This window comes from Littorina saxatilis, linkage group LG3, assembly GCF_037325665.1.
Source record: "Littorina saxatilis isolate snail1 linkage group LG3, US_GU_Lsax_2.0, whole genome shotgun sequence".
Lineage (NCBI taxonomy): Eukaryota > Metazoa > Mollusca > Gastropoda > Littorinimorpha > Littorinidae > Littorina > Littorina saxatilis.
Genome location: NC_090247.1, coordinates 39,026,531 through 39,043,086, shown reverse-complemented (window position 1 = coordinate 39,043,086; position 16,556 = coordinate 39,026,531). Strand labels below are relative to the sequence as shown.

The 16,556-nt window shown below is 49.6% G+C and overlaps 1 protein-coding gene across 1 annotated transcript in view; it reads right to left on the bottom strand.

The window, feature by feature from the left end:
- Window positions 1–5,199: 5,199 nt before the first annotated feature.
- Window positions 5,200–16,556, bottom strand: part of LOC138962331 (ubiquinone biosynthesis O-methyltransferase-like) — a 28,586-nt gene continuing 17,229 nt past the window's right edge. The window contains exons 3-5 of the mRNA XM_070334111.1: window positions 8,514–8,756; window positions 6,572–6,731; window positions 5,200–6,042 (exon numbers count right to left, since the gene is read on the bottom strand). Coding sequence (XP_070190212.1) covers window positions 5,927–6,042; window positions 6,572–6,731; window positions 8,514–8,756 — 519 coding nt within the window. The 3' untranslated portion in view covers window positions 5,200–5,926. The remainder of the gene's footprint in view (window positions 6,043–6,571; window positions 6,732–8,513; window positions 8,757–16,556) is intronic.

Genomic DNA, 16,556 nt, shown 5'->3' with positions numbered 1-16,556 from the left:
ACCTGAGAGAGAGGAGGAAAGCCACAAAGAACTACTCCTCAAACATCCATTGTCGAAGACAATGCCCCCTCAGGAAAATCTGAATGTTACCTCCGAGGCCAACTCAAGCGTACCTTAAGTTTGGACGAAACACCAGAACGCGTCTGATCACTAGAGAAAGACAGAGTCCGACTCGATGAAAGACAACAAGGACCAAAGTCCAAACGTTTGTGGCCAAACAGGGGTAACCTGAATCCAGAGAACCCCACCCAAACGAAAATCGTCCTATCCAATCTCTTAAAAAGAGAGAACAAAGGAAAGAAAAGACGAAGTCCGAAGCCACAAGAAACGGGAAGGCAACAACCACCATCGCCGCAACGTGGAATGGCTGTTGCCCAGCCAAGGCTGCCTATAGGCTGCCAGCTTAGCTTAACCAGAGGAATGAGCATGCTTCTGCTAAGCATGTTTCTGAGTATGCTAGCCTTACCTTCCTTCAACCCTTGTAAAGCAGTCAGAGACCTGCTGATCTCTACTCGACTGAATCTCTACTGCAGGCAAAGTTTAAGCGACTCTCTTTGACTGTTCAGGGAACTGAGAATGCGAAAGAAACGAGTCCCTCCGACACCCGCCGTACGAGCGTAGTGAAGGAAGGGCAGCCTCATCTGCTCCATGCTCACCCTAGCAAGGGCTGGCCAACAGAGTAGAGAAAGGAGGCAAGTTCCAAAGGCTGAATAAGCAAGAAGGAACAGAAGGTGAAGCCCGTGTAGCCGAGGCCAGTCAAGGCTGAGCATGTTCCGGAACTGAACCATAGTAGAAACAGCGGCAGAACCAAAACACTAGAGATACCACTTTCGGGAGGAGATGGCCTAGCCAAAACCTGCAAACCGTGGTACCTACAAAAGGTGACTAAGGAACCGGAAGTAGGAAAACATCCTATCTTCACGGAACGGAAGTCCGACATCGACAACAAAGTCAACCAACAAGGAAGCCACCAATGTCGATGCACCCAACGGGAAATCCTGAGCCGAAGCTCCGAGCTTCGACGGAAATCCAGAACGTGTTCGATTGCTGACCAAAGACTGAAAACCAGAATAGCTCAGCTACGAACGCAACCGAAGTCACAGTTGCTGGTGGTAAACTGATGAATGAGATGACCGGAAACCGGAAAACCATCCAACCGGAAAAAGACCTGACTCATCCCCCTAATGACGGTCGTGAATAGGGGAAACGTCCAGGGCCACCCGAACTGAATAGGCAGTAAACTCAACACCCAACAGGTAAAGTGAAGACTGCCCCGGCTGAGGCTGAAAGCCTAAATGCCCGTAGGCCAGCCGCTGTTCCTCACCCCCCGACCTCCGAAGGAGTGTCAGGAAGAGGAGAAGTGTATCCGAACAGAGCCGGAAATGCAGCAGACAAAACCGCAAAAAACGGAAGCGAAAGTTGCATAGAGTAGACTGAGGCCGGAAGCCCAAACGCCCGTAGGCCAGTCCTCTGTCAACTCCAGTCAAAACCGCAAAGTGTACTTGAAATGGAGGACTTATGCTTCCAGTAAAACCGGAAACGCCACGCCGACAACGGCTGCCGCCCTGTGAAACACAAATGCCCACGACGGAACAAGAGTGAGACAGAACAGAAGAGGACTGGGGCCGGAACCCGAACGCCCGTAGGCCAGTCCTCGATCAACCCCAGACAAGCCACAACGTGCGCTTGTGATGGAGAACCTATGCTTCCAGACAGGAAGTGTAGGAGGCCGAAGCCCCGTCCGGGAAAAAACTTCGACGTGACCTCTGCCGCAGCTAAGAGGACAGCGTTAAGCCTTTTTCCCGATAACCAGCACGTGTGGAATCGCTGACGACAGACTGAATGTCCGACACAACCAGCGAAAAAACCGAAGTCCACGTACTGGTGGAAGGCCGGTGAAACGGCATAACCGGAAAACCGGAAATCCGTCCCCCCCCGACGTCGTCCTAACTCATGCCTTGACCAGGCTAAGAGAGAGAAGACGGCAAGTCTGCAGCCGCCGGCACCGGAACGGCAGTCGACGCGACAACCGAAGGTTGAAACGCTGACTACATCGGCCAGGGCTAAGACAACACCTGCCCGAAGGGCTGGCGTTGCTCCTCAGCTACCGACATCCTGAAGGAAGTGGAAGCGAAAGGAGCAGTAAATCCGGGCGGAGCCGGAAAGCACCAGACGAGACCGCGAAAAGCGGAAGCGCCGAATGCGAGGACGGAGGCCGGAAGCCCGAATGCCCTAAAGGCAACGTCCGGTCAACCCCGGAAACGACCACAGCGGGTGCGTACGTCAGAGGACCTATGCTTCCAGCGAGTGCCGGAAGCGCAGCGCCAGAAACGGCTACCGCCATTGCTCCGCCACACAATGGTCTTCGAGGAAGCCAGGGTGTGACTGAACAGAGGACGAATGCCCGGGGGGCAACGTCCGGTCAACCCCGGAAACGACCACAGCGGGTGCGTACGTCAGAGGACCTATGCTTCCAGCGAGTGCCGGAAGCGCAGCGCCGGAAACGGCTACCGCCACTGCTCCGCCACACAATGGTCTTCGAGGAAGCCAGGGTGCGACTGAACAGAGGACGAATGCCCGGGGGGCAACGTCCGGTCAACCCCGGAAACGACCACAGCGGGTGCGCACATCGGGGGACCTGGTCAACCCCGGAAACGACCACAGCGGGTGCGTACATCGGGGGACCTATGCTTCCGGCGAGTGCCGGAAGCGCAGCAGTCAGAAACGGCTAGACAACTCCGGAAACGACCCCAGCGGGTGCGTACGTCGGAGAAGTAGCCGGAACCAACTGCCGCCATTGCTCAGCCACACAATGGTCTTCAGTGAAGCCAGGGTGCGACTGAACAGGGGTTTGCGGGTCGTGAACCCGCCGAAAAGAGCTGTGTCCCAGCAGGGACTGTCCGACGGCCTCACGAGGGCCTGTGGACCAGCTCGACTTACTTGAGTCGCCAACCACAGCGGTAGAAGACGAAGAAGCAAAACATCCGCCCTAGACAACGTCTCGGCCGGAAGCGTCAAAGAAGCCAACAAGGTGACGTCGCCCACAGACAGCGGGACCAACGGAAGACGCAGGCTTGGCACGCGACAATTTCTTCACAAAGATAACGCAGACACCTGCAACACCTGATCTGCTAACGGCAGAGAAGGCGAGGAGAAGAAACAGGACGTACAACAGTATATGACTGCCCCACAAAGTGTTTGTTCGAGGCAGAAAGAGTAACGAACAAAACATAAAAAACATGTTAAATCCGAAACCACGACAAGTCCTACGGACTGGTAGATACCTGCTAAAGCCTAGCCAAGTAAACCACTGTCAGCGACGCTGATACACAAAATGGCGGCCAAGCGATAAGTTACTGGACAAAATTTAGAAGTCCAAAACGGACGAAAATTAAGCAATAACAAAAATTCCTGTCAAAGAAATGACGAAATATGAAATGGCTTACCAACTAACAAAGCAGAAGGCAAAAACGCAGGTAAAGTAAGGAGAACCTCACCATAACATAGGCCTAGCCACATAAATAAGCTGTCAGGAAAGCTGAGCAACCGAACGTGGCGGCCACAAGATAAGTTACTGAAACGCATTTAGGAGTCCAAACGGACAAAAAAGTCAGCAACTATAGGTAAATTCCTGTCAAACTAAAGACAAGAAGGAACAAGCTTACCAGCTAAACAAAGCAGAAAGCAAGTAAGAAGGTAAAATTACGTTTACCTCCAAAATACATGGCCTAGCCACAAAAATCTGTCAACTCATGCTGACAACAAAAATGGCGGCCAACAGTAGTCACTGAAATATCACAGGTCCAAACACGGACGAAAATCAGCAACTACAACAAATTTCCTGTCAAAATAATGACCAAAATGGAAAGAGCTCACCAACTACGAAGCAGGAGGCAAGATAGACGGTAACGTGGCCGGTGGGTGTCAAACAACACCAACAGCGCAGCCACAGGGGAGCCCAAAAAATACAACAACCTGCTCCCTCGAAAGCTGTAAGGTCGAATGATAGGAACCACGTGTTCAGTAGCAGTGGTGACGTGGCATGCACGAGGGGAGGTAACTCCCCGGGTGTATGGGCATTACCATGGCTACGTTTACACTTTTGTGGTTGGGGTTGCTTCCCTTAGACGGTTAGCCTGTACAGAACCTAGCATCTCCGATTGTGTCAATGCTACATGTGATTCGGAGTAGGAATATGTAATTTAATAACTATTTTATAAATGCTTTTTGTGCTCAGTTTCATCTTGGTCTTGGCACCAACAGCAAATTTGTATCTACTTTTTATGTTAATTATTTTATTGTTTTTACAAATTCTGAGCACTGCTAGCATACATTGGTATGCACACAGACACGCAACGGCAGGCACACACTTTCTTATGCACATATTGAATTTGATAATGATGCAAATAATCAAATTTACTTTCATCATTATTCCCTCAAGTATTGGAAAACAGATGAAATGTTAAACTTCCCGCAAAATATGTTTATGTTCTTGAATAATTATTTATCTTGTTTGTGATGCACAGCTTTTCTATGCAATTGTTGATGTCAATTGTCATGTAGTTGAATCTTATGTACAGTGTACATTTATAGCATTTTATCACCTTTTATTTTTATTATAAGGAAAATTTGTTTATCAACTATTGTTACTTTTCAGCATTGCAATTATACAGGAGTTCTACTCCTTATTTGTGTCATCAAATATACACAAAATTTACTGAGAGCATGTATCGAACGATTACTGCATATTATATCACATTAAAATGAGCCTTTGCTGAGAAGTTTGACAACATGTGTTGTGTTTACCTTAAGGTTTATATTTCTAGTTGTTTTTACCTCACCAGTAGCAAGGGAATGACACTAAGTAGTCAGAACATTCTTGCATTTACTCTTTTTTACTTAAAAAATATAATAAATAAAACTTCACAGTAAAGCGTATCTGACTGTACGTTTGTAACTTTTTTCCTTGCGAGACTGTACACACACAAAAATAACAATATTTGCATGGCCCTATTTTCTCTTTTTCTGTCAAAAGACGATGTTCGGAAATAACTTTAGCTGCGGAAAAAAAGAGGGCAAACAAACCCGCGTGACATAATAGGCCAATCACTAGCGAGCAGCGTGTTGCTAAACGTCGCAAGCACATGTAAGACACACAACTCAATAGTGATTGGCCTATTTTGCCACAGAGGTTTGTTTGCCCTCTTTTTTTTCGCAGCAAAAGTTATTTCCGGAATTCATCTATATGATCAAAGTTCTAAAAATCACCTGCAAGTACAAATGCAATGAGCACTGATCAAGAGACACTTACAAAAAATATTTTTTCACAACTCAGTTTACAGATTCTTTAACATTGGAAGCTTGAACTTCACATGTATCATGCCTACTAGCACCACAAATAAGCACACGTACACACATACTCACACACACACACACGTGGTAACATACACAAACTTGTAAACCACAATCAACATTCTACACACATGCCACATTTATCACACAAATCAAAACTAGGAACAAAGTATTATCATACACAGAATTTACTAATACCCCAGTAGACAAAAATATACTTAATACAAGCACACTTTTTCCAAGTGAAATAAAGTATGCCTGTTTATTGGTATAGACCGGTGAAGAGTCTTCCCATTGATTATGCAGCATCACCACTCCTGAAAATCTTCATTGTTTTCGACATGCAAGCTCTTTTGGTGACATGCAATGTCACCTGGGATGGTGTGCACCAGAGAGGGCCCAACTAGGTGGGACCCAAACACTGGGTGGGATTGGTTCAAATCTTTAACAAATCTCAATTTAAACCAATGAGAATCAGCCCTCTTTGTCTACCCGGTTGGGCCCTTTATCGTGCACACCTACTCCACAGTTATTAATTGCCCTGGGATGTGACGCTTCAAGAATCTGATGATGCTCATGTGGCTTTGACTGCATGGATGGCATAGTTGACACTTGTGTTCTTTATCCACGACCACCGCTTCATTAGCGGGTTGTACATCATGCCATGGAGTAGCCGAGTGGAGAAGTCATCTGAAAATACACAGATGAGAAAAAAGTAATTACATGAGCAACTTATGGTGCTCAAGTGCCCAAGCTTACACAATGCAGCAAGAACGTACTAAAGGTGACCTACTACTCTTCAGATAAATTTCCGGTCACAAACACTGTTGTTGTTCTTCAACACTCTAGTTCCGTATCATTGACAAGTCCCCCCCCCCCCCACACACACACACACACAAACAGGCGTACACACACACACACACACACACACATAAAATAGTTGCATCTAGATCTCATCAAACTATCAGTCCAAATTACTACTGTTGTCTCTACACATCTGGCTTTCCTATACAAGCAGTCCCCTTTACAGTGCTGAAACAATGCAATGTTACTTACAAACAAGGAGATCCCTTTACACTGCAGAAACAATGCAATGTTCCTTTATCCCTGAATACTGACCAAGGCCGTGGTTGAAATGGTCATACCCATAAAAGTCCAGTAAAAATGAGAGTTGTAGCCGAAGAAGGCAAAAGAAGACGCATGCATGGAATGTACATACTCTGGTCCAAAATGTACTGAAGGTCTTGTGGCGAAATGAACTTGTTCCAGTCATGTGTGCCAGGTGAGACGAGTCGGAGTAAATTCTCCGCTACGACCACTCCCAGCGCGTAGCTCAGGTACGTCTTGTTCAATGTTGTCAGGAATATGGAACCACCTGGCTGCAAAACAAACGTTTTGTAACAATCAACACAAATGATCTGCTTTCAGTTTCAATGTGTAAGGCAGAAGAAGAGTGAGCAAGAATGGGGGCAGGGGTGGGGGTGGGGGGGGGGGGGGTTGGGGAGTAGGGGCGGTGGGGAGTAAGGGGTGGTTATAAGGGGGGTGGTGGTGGTGGGGGGGGGGTTGGGGAGTAGGGGCGGTGGGGAGTAAGGGGTGGTTATAAGGGGGGTGGTGGTGAGGTGGGGAGATGATGGGGTGGGGGTTGGGGAGTAGGGGCGGTGGGGAGTAAGGGGTGGTTATAAGGGGGGTGGTGGTAGGGGGGTGGGTTGGGGAGTAGGGGCGGTGGGGAGTAAGGGGTGGTTATAAGGGGGGTGGTGGTGAGGTGGGGAGATGATGGGGTGGGGGTTGGGGAGTAGGGGGTGGTTATAAGGGGGGTGGTGGTAGGGGGGGGGGTTGGGGAGTAGGGGCGGTGGGGAGTAAGGGGTGGTTATAAGGGGGGTGGTGGTGAGATGATGGGGTGGGGGTTGGGGAGTAGGGGCGGTGGGGAGTAAGGGGTGGTTATAAGGGGGGTGGTGGTAGGGGGGGGGGGTTGGGAAGTAGGGGCGGTGGGGAGTAAGGGGTGGTTATAAGGGGGGTGGTGGTGAGGTGGGGAGATGATGGGGTGGGGGTTGGGGAGTAGGGGCGGTGGGGAGTAAGGGGTGGTTATAAGGGGGGTGGTGGTGAGGTGGGGAGATGATGGGGTGGGGGTTGGGGAGTAGGGGCGGTGGGGAGTAAGGGGTGGTTATAAGGGGGGTGGTGGTGAGGTGGGGAGATGATGGGGTGGGGGAAGGGGAAGGGGGGGTGTAATATGCTTTTCAACAAGAGGGAAATCCCCCTATTGGCAATTATTTTGAGCAGCATGACCTTGTATATGAATTGTGTTAGTTCATGTGAAAAATAATTTTGCCATCACTATTAAAAAAAGAACAAGCCTAAACAACACAAATTCGAATTTAAAAAAAAAATCAAGTTAGCATTGCTAATGTCATCATGGTTTGTTTTTCTTCAAGTTCTAAAAGTTCTAATTGCTACAAAATTGAAAGAAAGAACAAACGGAACAAAATAAAGATTTACAAAAGAAAAGACGAAAGCAACAATATATGACAGAACACATGCAAAACCTTCCTTATTCAAAAACTTGACCACCATTAGACAACATCACTTCAGCAATAAAGTGAACCTCCCTTTTAAGACCCCCCAATCTAAGACTACCTTCTTTATAAAACCCTCTTACCCCTCGCGGGTTAGGGGGAGTCCCATATTGATTGGGACGAGAAAGAATTTACCCGATGCTCCCCAGCATGTCGTAAGAGGCGACTAACGGATTCTGTTTCTCCTTTTACCCGTGTTAAGTGTTTCTTGTATAGAATATAGTCAATGTTTGTAAAGATTTTAGTCAAGCAGTATGTAAGAAATGTTAAGTCCTTTGTACTGGAAACTTGCATTCTCCCAGTAAGCTAATATATTGTACTACGTTGCAAGCCCATGGAGCAAATTTTTGATTAGTGCTTTTGTGAACAAGAAACAATTGACAAGTGGCTCTATCCCATCTCCCCCCCTACCCCCGTTGCGATATAACCTTCGTGGTAGAAAACGACATAAAACACCAAATAAAGAAAGAAAGAAAGAAAACCCTCCTTCCTCTGTTCATAGTAAATGTACCCCCATTTAATGACCCCCTCCTTCTTAAGACCTGATTTTCTCAGATTTTGGGAGGTCTTGAAAAGGGGGTTCCACTGTACCTTCACAAGTTGACAACAAGCGGTGACAAAAGTTGGGACGTCGGCAACATGCTCCACCACCTCTGAGGTGACAACAGCGTCAAACTTCTCTTCTTCAGTTCCCACTAGATCTTCCACGGTGGCCTGAATGTACTTGATGTTGCGCGCCACTTTGGGATCGTGCATGACATGGGCCTGTGCAATTTTGATGTTCTCCTCTGACGCATCCACTCCAACCACCAAAGCTCCGAGGCGAGCTAGAGGCTTGAATGAAGAAAGGTCACAAAAGTTTCAATTTCCAGAAATGAAGGAAGATTATCTAAAGAGCAACAAATTCTTGACGCTTCTTAATTTAGTTCTTACACAAATCTGTTGAGACATTAAAGTAAAACACAGTCACTAAAATTTCAAAGAAAAATTAATTTATTTAATTTCAACGTCTTCTTTCTTCTTCGTCGTTTATGGGCTTAGACTTCCACGTTCACTCATGTTTTTAGCACGAGTGGATTCTTACCTGTATGACCGTTTTTGCCCCGCCATTCAGGCAGCATACGCCGATTTCGGGGGAGGCATGCTGGGTATTTTCGTGTTTCTATAACCCACCAAACTCTGACATGGATCACAGGATCTTTTCCGTACGCACTTGGTCTTGTGCTTGCGTGTACACACGAAGGGGGTTAAGTCACTAGCAGGTCTGCACATAGGTTGACCTGGGAGATCGGAAAAATCTCCACTCTTAAGGCCAAAAAAAAAAATTGTCTGTTTCTGGTAACATGGCTAAAAAAATTAGGGTCGGTAGGTCGGCTTTGTTTTTTTGGTTTTTTTTTTTTTTTTTTTTCTTCCCCAAATGTAGACCAATAAAACTAACTTTAAAAATCGCGCAAAGAGACTGGATTCACTATACATAGAGACAAGACACTCAACACATTACAAATCTGTGACAAAGACTGAAAGAGTATGACATGTTTGGCTCACGTAAGTGTAGCCTATGCGATCGTAACTTTGTCTGTCTGTGCGTATGTGCGTATGTGCGTGCGTGCGTGCGTGTGTATGTCTGTGGTAGAAACTCTAACATTTGAAGACGTCACATTACATTGACGTCACATTATGACGTAAGAGGGTTAGACGTCACGCGAAGAAAGTACTGAGAGTCTCGGTCATTATTATTTTGAGCGGACCGAGACTAGTGTACATGCAGACAGACAGATCTAGATCTAGTGTCTCGCTTTCTTGCACAGTTTCACCTATGCTCTTTCTCTGTGTGTGTGTGTGTGTGTGTGTGTGTGTGTGTGTGTGTGTGTGTGACGGAGTGATTGAGTTTGTGTTACTGTTTGTCGATTTCTTACGTGAGCCTTGATGGCTTCGCCTCTTGTTTTCTTTGTTTACCTGGTCTGATCGTCAGTGACCAGTCAAGGTCGTATTCGTCAGCTTTCACCTTCGTCGCGATATAACCTTCGTGGTTGAAAACGACGTTAAACACCAAATAAAGAAAGAAAGAACCTTTCACCTGCACCGAATGTTTTTTCAAGTCAAACTCGAAAATTTTTAATTAAATTTTCATTTGATTAATATACTTACCCGAGTCACATATTAGCATTGACGCAGTCGAGATGCTAGGTAGACTGAAAAAACGCTATCCCGTCTATAGTATAAGGGAAGCAACCCAAGCAAAAAAGTAGCAAGCTTGCTACCCTGGGTTGCCTCCCGTAGCGTGCATCACGCCACAGATCTCGTACCCAATACGAGACACCCTCATTCGACTTCTAGAATACAAAGAAACTAAAAGCGGGGAAGGTGGGAGGGAATTACCTATGTGACTCGGGTAAGTATATTAATCAAATGAAAATTTAATTAAAAATTTTCGATTAAATTACATATTCTTACTCCGAGTCACATATTAGCAGATAACTCCAACAAGGTGGTGGGTAAGATCAAAAAGTTCAAACTCACTCTAAAGTTCTGGAGAGACAAAAGCCAGCTGCCGCCAAGGAAGGAACAGGCCAAGACCCATCCTGACAGAGGGCAGCAATGTCTGCAGAACCTGATAAGACAAAATCCTAGCGCCAGAAGCTGTGCGCAGGACATCATCCAAACCCCATAGGCAAAAAAGGCCAAGGCCCTGGAAAAGAGCTCAGGCCGAGCCGAGGGAAAGATAGCATAAGCTATGACAAGGCGGAAGGCAAGAAAATCCCTTGCCGAGAAACTGGCCCACTGCCAAAAGTCAGGAAAGGATCCCGTGAGAAAGCAACCACTGACTCACTCTAAACCCTTGCCAGGAACTGGCCCACTGCCAAAGGACAGAATCGGACCGAGAACCACCCTGATTGACAGCCGAGATGTCTCTCAGGCAAGAATGCGAAAGACAACCTCAGAGAGCCAGTAAGCTGTGCCCAGCACTTCTTCCAATTTTCTGAACCGTAAAACAGTCCGGAAAAGGACCCCAGTCTTGGATAAACCCGACCAAGTAGAGGGAAGGACAAGCTGCCCCCCCCCCCCCCCCCCTTAAATGGAAGGAAATGCTAATGGCCTGGAAAAGATCCGTGCGTAAGGTTGCCGGCTAAGCCCTGAAAAGGACCGACCCTCACGGAGACCATAAGGCAAACATGCCAAAGTAAGAAAACTTTGGGATGGAGTGAGGCCCAAAGGCCGTTGAGAGAACAGTCAGCTCCGGAAGAGTGACCAAACTCCAAACCGGAAAGAGAGAGACGCCTGAGTATCAAGTACCAGGGTCCACCTCAATGAGCAAAACTCAAGGGAGACGGTCACCAGTCGTCCCTTGCCCCTCCCTGCGCAAGCAGAGAGAGGGGTAAAAAAGGGGACGAAGCGACCTAAGGTAGTGCCTAAGCACCGCAAATGCGGACCCGCAGTGGCCAAATCCTAATGTGACCGGAGACCGGAAACAAAATGACGAAAGCCAGCGTGATCTCAGAGCAGACTGCTTGTAGGTAATTGAAAATGAATCAAAAAACCCGAAACAGAAAGGACGAAGCTGGTAAGAAAGACGGAAAACCGTGAAGCGAACCAGCCGTCAGCCTCCCGAGACCAGAGTTCTCAGTAATAGTCATAGTTGCAAGTGAAGAAGGGGTGACCAGGCCGGAAGCCCAACCCGGCAGAAATCGTCCCAACTCACATCATGCAAGCATGATGGAGAAGAGGAAGAGACGAAAGCCGCAGTCACAAGAACCAATTGCCAAAGTCGCAACACGACAGGCAGGAGACTATAACACAGGCTAAGGCCGAGAGCCTTGCTGCCCGTAGGCCGGCCATTGCGCCAAAGTACTCAAAGTACACAGGCACAGTAAGAAACCAAAAGTTTCGGCCGCCGAAAAAGATGCTGGCCTAGAGGCCAGCACCGAGAAAACTGGAACATTAGCTAGACCTCTGCCCACAAAGGGGAGGAGTAGCCAAAAAACCTGAGAAAAAGTGACAAGCCAAGAATGACTTCTCAAACATGCGTTGCCCAGACAATGCACCCTCAGGAAAATCTGAATGTTACTTCCGAGGCCAACTCAAGTGAACCTTAAGTTTGGACGAAACACCAGAACGCGTCTGATCGCTAGAGAAAGACAAAGTCAGACTCGGCGAAAGACAAACCTGGACCAAGTCCAGAAGCTGGTGGCAAGAGAAAACGGGGAAGCCCAAAGGCAGAAACCCCCCTTTAAACGGAAATCGACCTCTCAGCACCCATACGCTGGGAAAGAGAAAGAATGTCGAAGCCCGAAGCCACAAGCACAAGGAAAACAACAACCACCACCTCCAACGGATGAAATGGCTGTTGCTCCCGCCGAGGCTAAAACCCCGAAGCCCTAAGGCCGGCTGTTGTTTCAAAAACCCAGCGTCCTATGACGGCTGTGAAAGAAACAATCTCACCTGAGCTGAGGACGTAGGCCGCTTAGGCTGAGTCCGCTAGGTATAGCCTGCTTAGGAGCGGCCTGCTTTTGCTGCTTTCAAATTGAAGCTCAAAAGAAGGGAACCGCTGTTCTCTGTTGGTCTCAATCCCCTGCTTCTGGCATGAGAGGCCAGGCTGCCGGAGAGAGACCGTCCACCAAGGATGACGAACTGAGAATGTTCCTTGTCGACTCCTCAGAAAACCGGGAGTGGGCAAGAAACAAGTCCCTTCCGCACGAGACCGCATGGAAATAGCGCAGAGAGGACAGCCTCATCTGTGCCTCGTTCACCCTTGTAAGTGTGGAGAGGAGTGAGACACTTCCTCCGCGTCCTGCCCTTTACTAAGGGGAAAGGGCGCCAAGGAATCTGCCAGAGCGCGAGAAAGCGCCCGCAGGAGAGTCTCGGAAATGGAACTGAGTTCCAAAAGTTGTCAGCCCCCTTCCTCAGAGAATAGGAGATTCTGCCCATAGAACGGCAGAACCGAATCCTTCCTCAACGGCTTCGTAAGAAGCGAAAGAAGTTCCGGCGTGACCGAAAAACGGTGCACGCGGACGGGGAAAGGCCAACAGGCAGCTACGAGACGACCTTGGCCAAGGCAACTTCCTCTGGTCCGCTAAGGGCACGAAGGAGGAAGCCTGCGCAGGAGCGGCAAGGCATTCCGATGCCAGCTCCGAAGCTGAACCCTGAGGAACCAGCAACGAAACCGACGCCGGAGGCCACCCCCTGTCGAAGAGGGGGGCTCGGCGAAAAGGCAAAAAGGCGAAAAGCTACTAAGGGCGATTCTTCAAACCAGAAGTAGCTGCTTCCTCTTTGCCGACCGAAGTCCTTCCTGTTGGCAATCGATTGTGCTCATTCCCTAACTGAGAGGAGGATGAGAGGAATCAAAACCAAGGAAAGTGGGAGAGAGGAGCTCGCGGCCACCACCGGAGTGTGTGGATGCTGCTGTCCCAACAGAGGCAAGAAGCCTGTATGCCCATAGGGCAAGCCTTGTTCGAAATTCACCGGCGACCAAACGGAAGCAGCGGGAACTGAACCGGAAAATCCGGGAGGAGCCGGAAGTGCGGCAGTAACAGCAGCGCTATGCCAAAGCTGGTGCTGAGCCACCTACGAGCTGAAGCTCGGAACCCAAAGGTAGGCCGTAGGCCAGAACCGGAAGTGACAGTAACCTGTGCACTACCCGCTTGACCTACCCTCCTGCCAAGGCCGGAAGCGAAGCTGCCGGAAATGGCTGCCGTGCAAAGGGCAAAGCTCAAACCGGAAAGGGCCATGGGCTGCCCACACCCCGATGAACTAACATTTCCAGCCGGAGCCGGAAGAGAAGCTGTCGCGGACGACTGCTTACGTATAGCGCAGCTCAAGCTGGATGGGATCATTATTTGTCCACCTTCCAACGAGGCACTACTTCCGTGAACCGGAAGTGCCGCTGTCGCGTACGACTGCCGACGTAAGGCAAGGCTCGAACCGGACGTGACAGTAGCCTGTGCACTAACCAGTGAACCTACACTTCCGGTCGGAACCGGAAGAACAGCTGTCGCGGGCGACCGCTGTCATAGGACAAGGCTCGAGCCAGACGTGACAGTAGTCTGTGCACTAGCAAGTGAACCTCTACTTCCGGCCGGAGCTGGAAGCGGCTGCCGCGAACGACTGCTGACGTAAATTCGGAAGCTGGCCAGAGCCGCCGAAGGCAGCTGCTCCTCGTACACGGACCCGAAGTCCGAAACGCCACCTGAAGGGGACGGCTCATAGCCAAAAGAACCCGACAAATGACGCTGCGAGGGAAGGCCGTAAGCCGAACGCCCATCCTGTTGGCCATCGATGAAACTCGCACCCCTGACTAAGAGGAAGATGAGAGTCACCAACGACCGAAGGCAGCTGAAGAGAGGAGCGAGCGGCCACCACCGAAGTGGGTGGCTGCTGCTGTCCCAACAGAGGCAAAAAGCCTGTATGCCCAGGAGAACCACCGTATTCGAAATTCACCGGCGACACAACGGAAGCAGCGGGAACCGAACCGGAAAAGCCGGGAGGAGCAGGGAGTGCAGACGCAACAGCAGAACTATGCCATAGCTGGTGCTGAGGAGTCTGCAAGCCACAACCCGGAAGCCCTAGGCCGGAACCGGAAGTGACAGATGACTGTGCACGACCCGTTTGACCTACATTTCCTGCCCAGGCAGGAAGAGCAGCTGCCGGAAACGGCTGCTGTAGCAGGGCAAGGCTCGAACCGGAAGGGACCATGGGCTGTCCGCAAACCAGTGAACCAACACTTCCGGCCGGAGCCGGAAGGGAAGCTGCCGCGGACGGCTGCTTACGTAATTCGTAGCTCAAACCGGCAGGGACCATGGTCTGTCCGCTGTCCAGTGAACCACTACTTCCGGCCGGAGCCGGAAGGGAAGCTGCCGCGGACGGCTGCTTACGTAATTCGTAGCTCAAACCGGCAGGGACCATGGTCTGTCCGCTGTCCAGTGAACCACTACTTCCGGCCGGAGCCGGAAGGGAAGCTGCCGCGGACGGCTGCTTACGTAATTCGTAGCTCAAACCGGCAGGGACCATGGTCTGTCCGCTGTCCAGTGAACCACTACTTCCGGCCGGAGCCGGAAGTGCAGCTGCCGCGGACGGCTGCTGCGAGCACATACCTTGTGACGACCGTATCCCAAAAGGGACCTGCTCAGGTGCACTCCCGCAAGCGGTAGCCACCGAGCGCCGGCCGAGAAGAGAAACGCCTCCCTGTTCACCGCCTCCAGCACCAACGCCGAAGCCAGCAGGCTGGACAGGTGATCCGGAAACAACAGGAACACAGGAAGCCAACGACCGAGGGTCGCACACCCCCGGGAGGGAGGCAGAGCTGGAAACAGGGTCCGTCCGCGCCATCTCAATTTCTGGAAGCAAAGAGGACAAAAGGCTAGCCACAAGAGTGCCAGCCTCCGGCACAGGCGCCGGGTTCGAAACGGACGTGGTAGCGGTAATGCCCGCCGCCCGCGAGCCAGACGAAGTTTCCTCCGGCGCCGAAATGGGCACCGAAAAAACGAAGTTAATCTTCGGGTCAGAAACGTGAACCGTGGGGTTCCTAGCCGAAGAAGTAGAAGCCGAGGACTTAGGTTTGCCAGGGCCTTTGCCCTTACTCTCGGCATTAGCCGCTCGCTTTTTTCTCACTATCAGACATGCTGTCACGCGAGAAAACAAACTACTGAAAATACACAAGTCTCTAGGACGTTAAAACTTCAGCAGAATAAACTAGCACAAAGTACAAGTTACAAGCAGGTAATAGTGCTACTGGTCGACGCTAAAAGTCCGAGCACGGACCCAAACTAACCAGCAAAAAACACCACGTGTAAGCGAAAAATGGCGACCAAAATGGCGGCCACAGCAACAAACTACCGAGCAAAATTCACAAGTCCGCGGACGAGAAAATTCTCAGCAGAATGGCAAAGCAAACAACAACAAAATGGAACAATCTCACCGCTAGAAACAGCTATGAGCAGACGGGGAGCCGAGGCTGGTGGGTGTCAAGCAGACAGCAAACAACAGCCTAGGAGCGAAATCAAGCACGACCTGTCTCTCTGGCTGAAAGATGTCGAATGAGGGTGTCTCGTATTGGGTACGAGATCTGTGGCGTGATGCACGCTACGGGAGGCAACCCAGGGTAGCAAGCTTGCTACTTTTTTGCTTGGGTTGCTTCCCTTATACTATAGACGGGATAGCGTTTTTTCAGTCTACCTAGCATCTCGACTGCGTCAATGCTAATATGTGACTCGGAGTAAGAATATGTAATTTAATCGGGTGTATGGATATCATGAAACACATCCCGGAGCGTGAATGTTTCAGGATACGCAAGTTTAACTCCCGTTTTTTCGTGCACGCACTTCTCCAGCGTCAACACCAGAATGTGTCGAACATCACCTTTAGATTCGATATTTCAACGCAGCGTGAATGCTTCGGTGTTTGGTGGTTTTACAGGAAGTACCGTACTTTGTACTTTCCGGGTCATATTAAGGCACGACTTTTTTCCTTCCTCGAGTTCGACCCCTGCGTCTTGTATAACGAAGCGTCTAATCCGTGTATGAAATACGGAAAAAAATCAAAGAGACCGCCTGAGTACCAGTCAAACAACTTGTGATAATGCATGTTTCAGCTACTAGGTACTGCCCTGGCCAAGTTTCCTCGAGCTCTCAAGCCACCCAG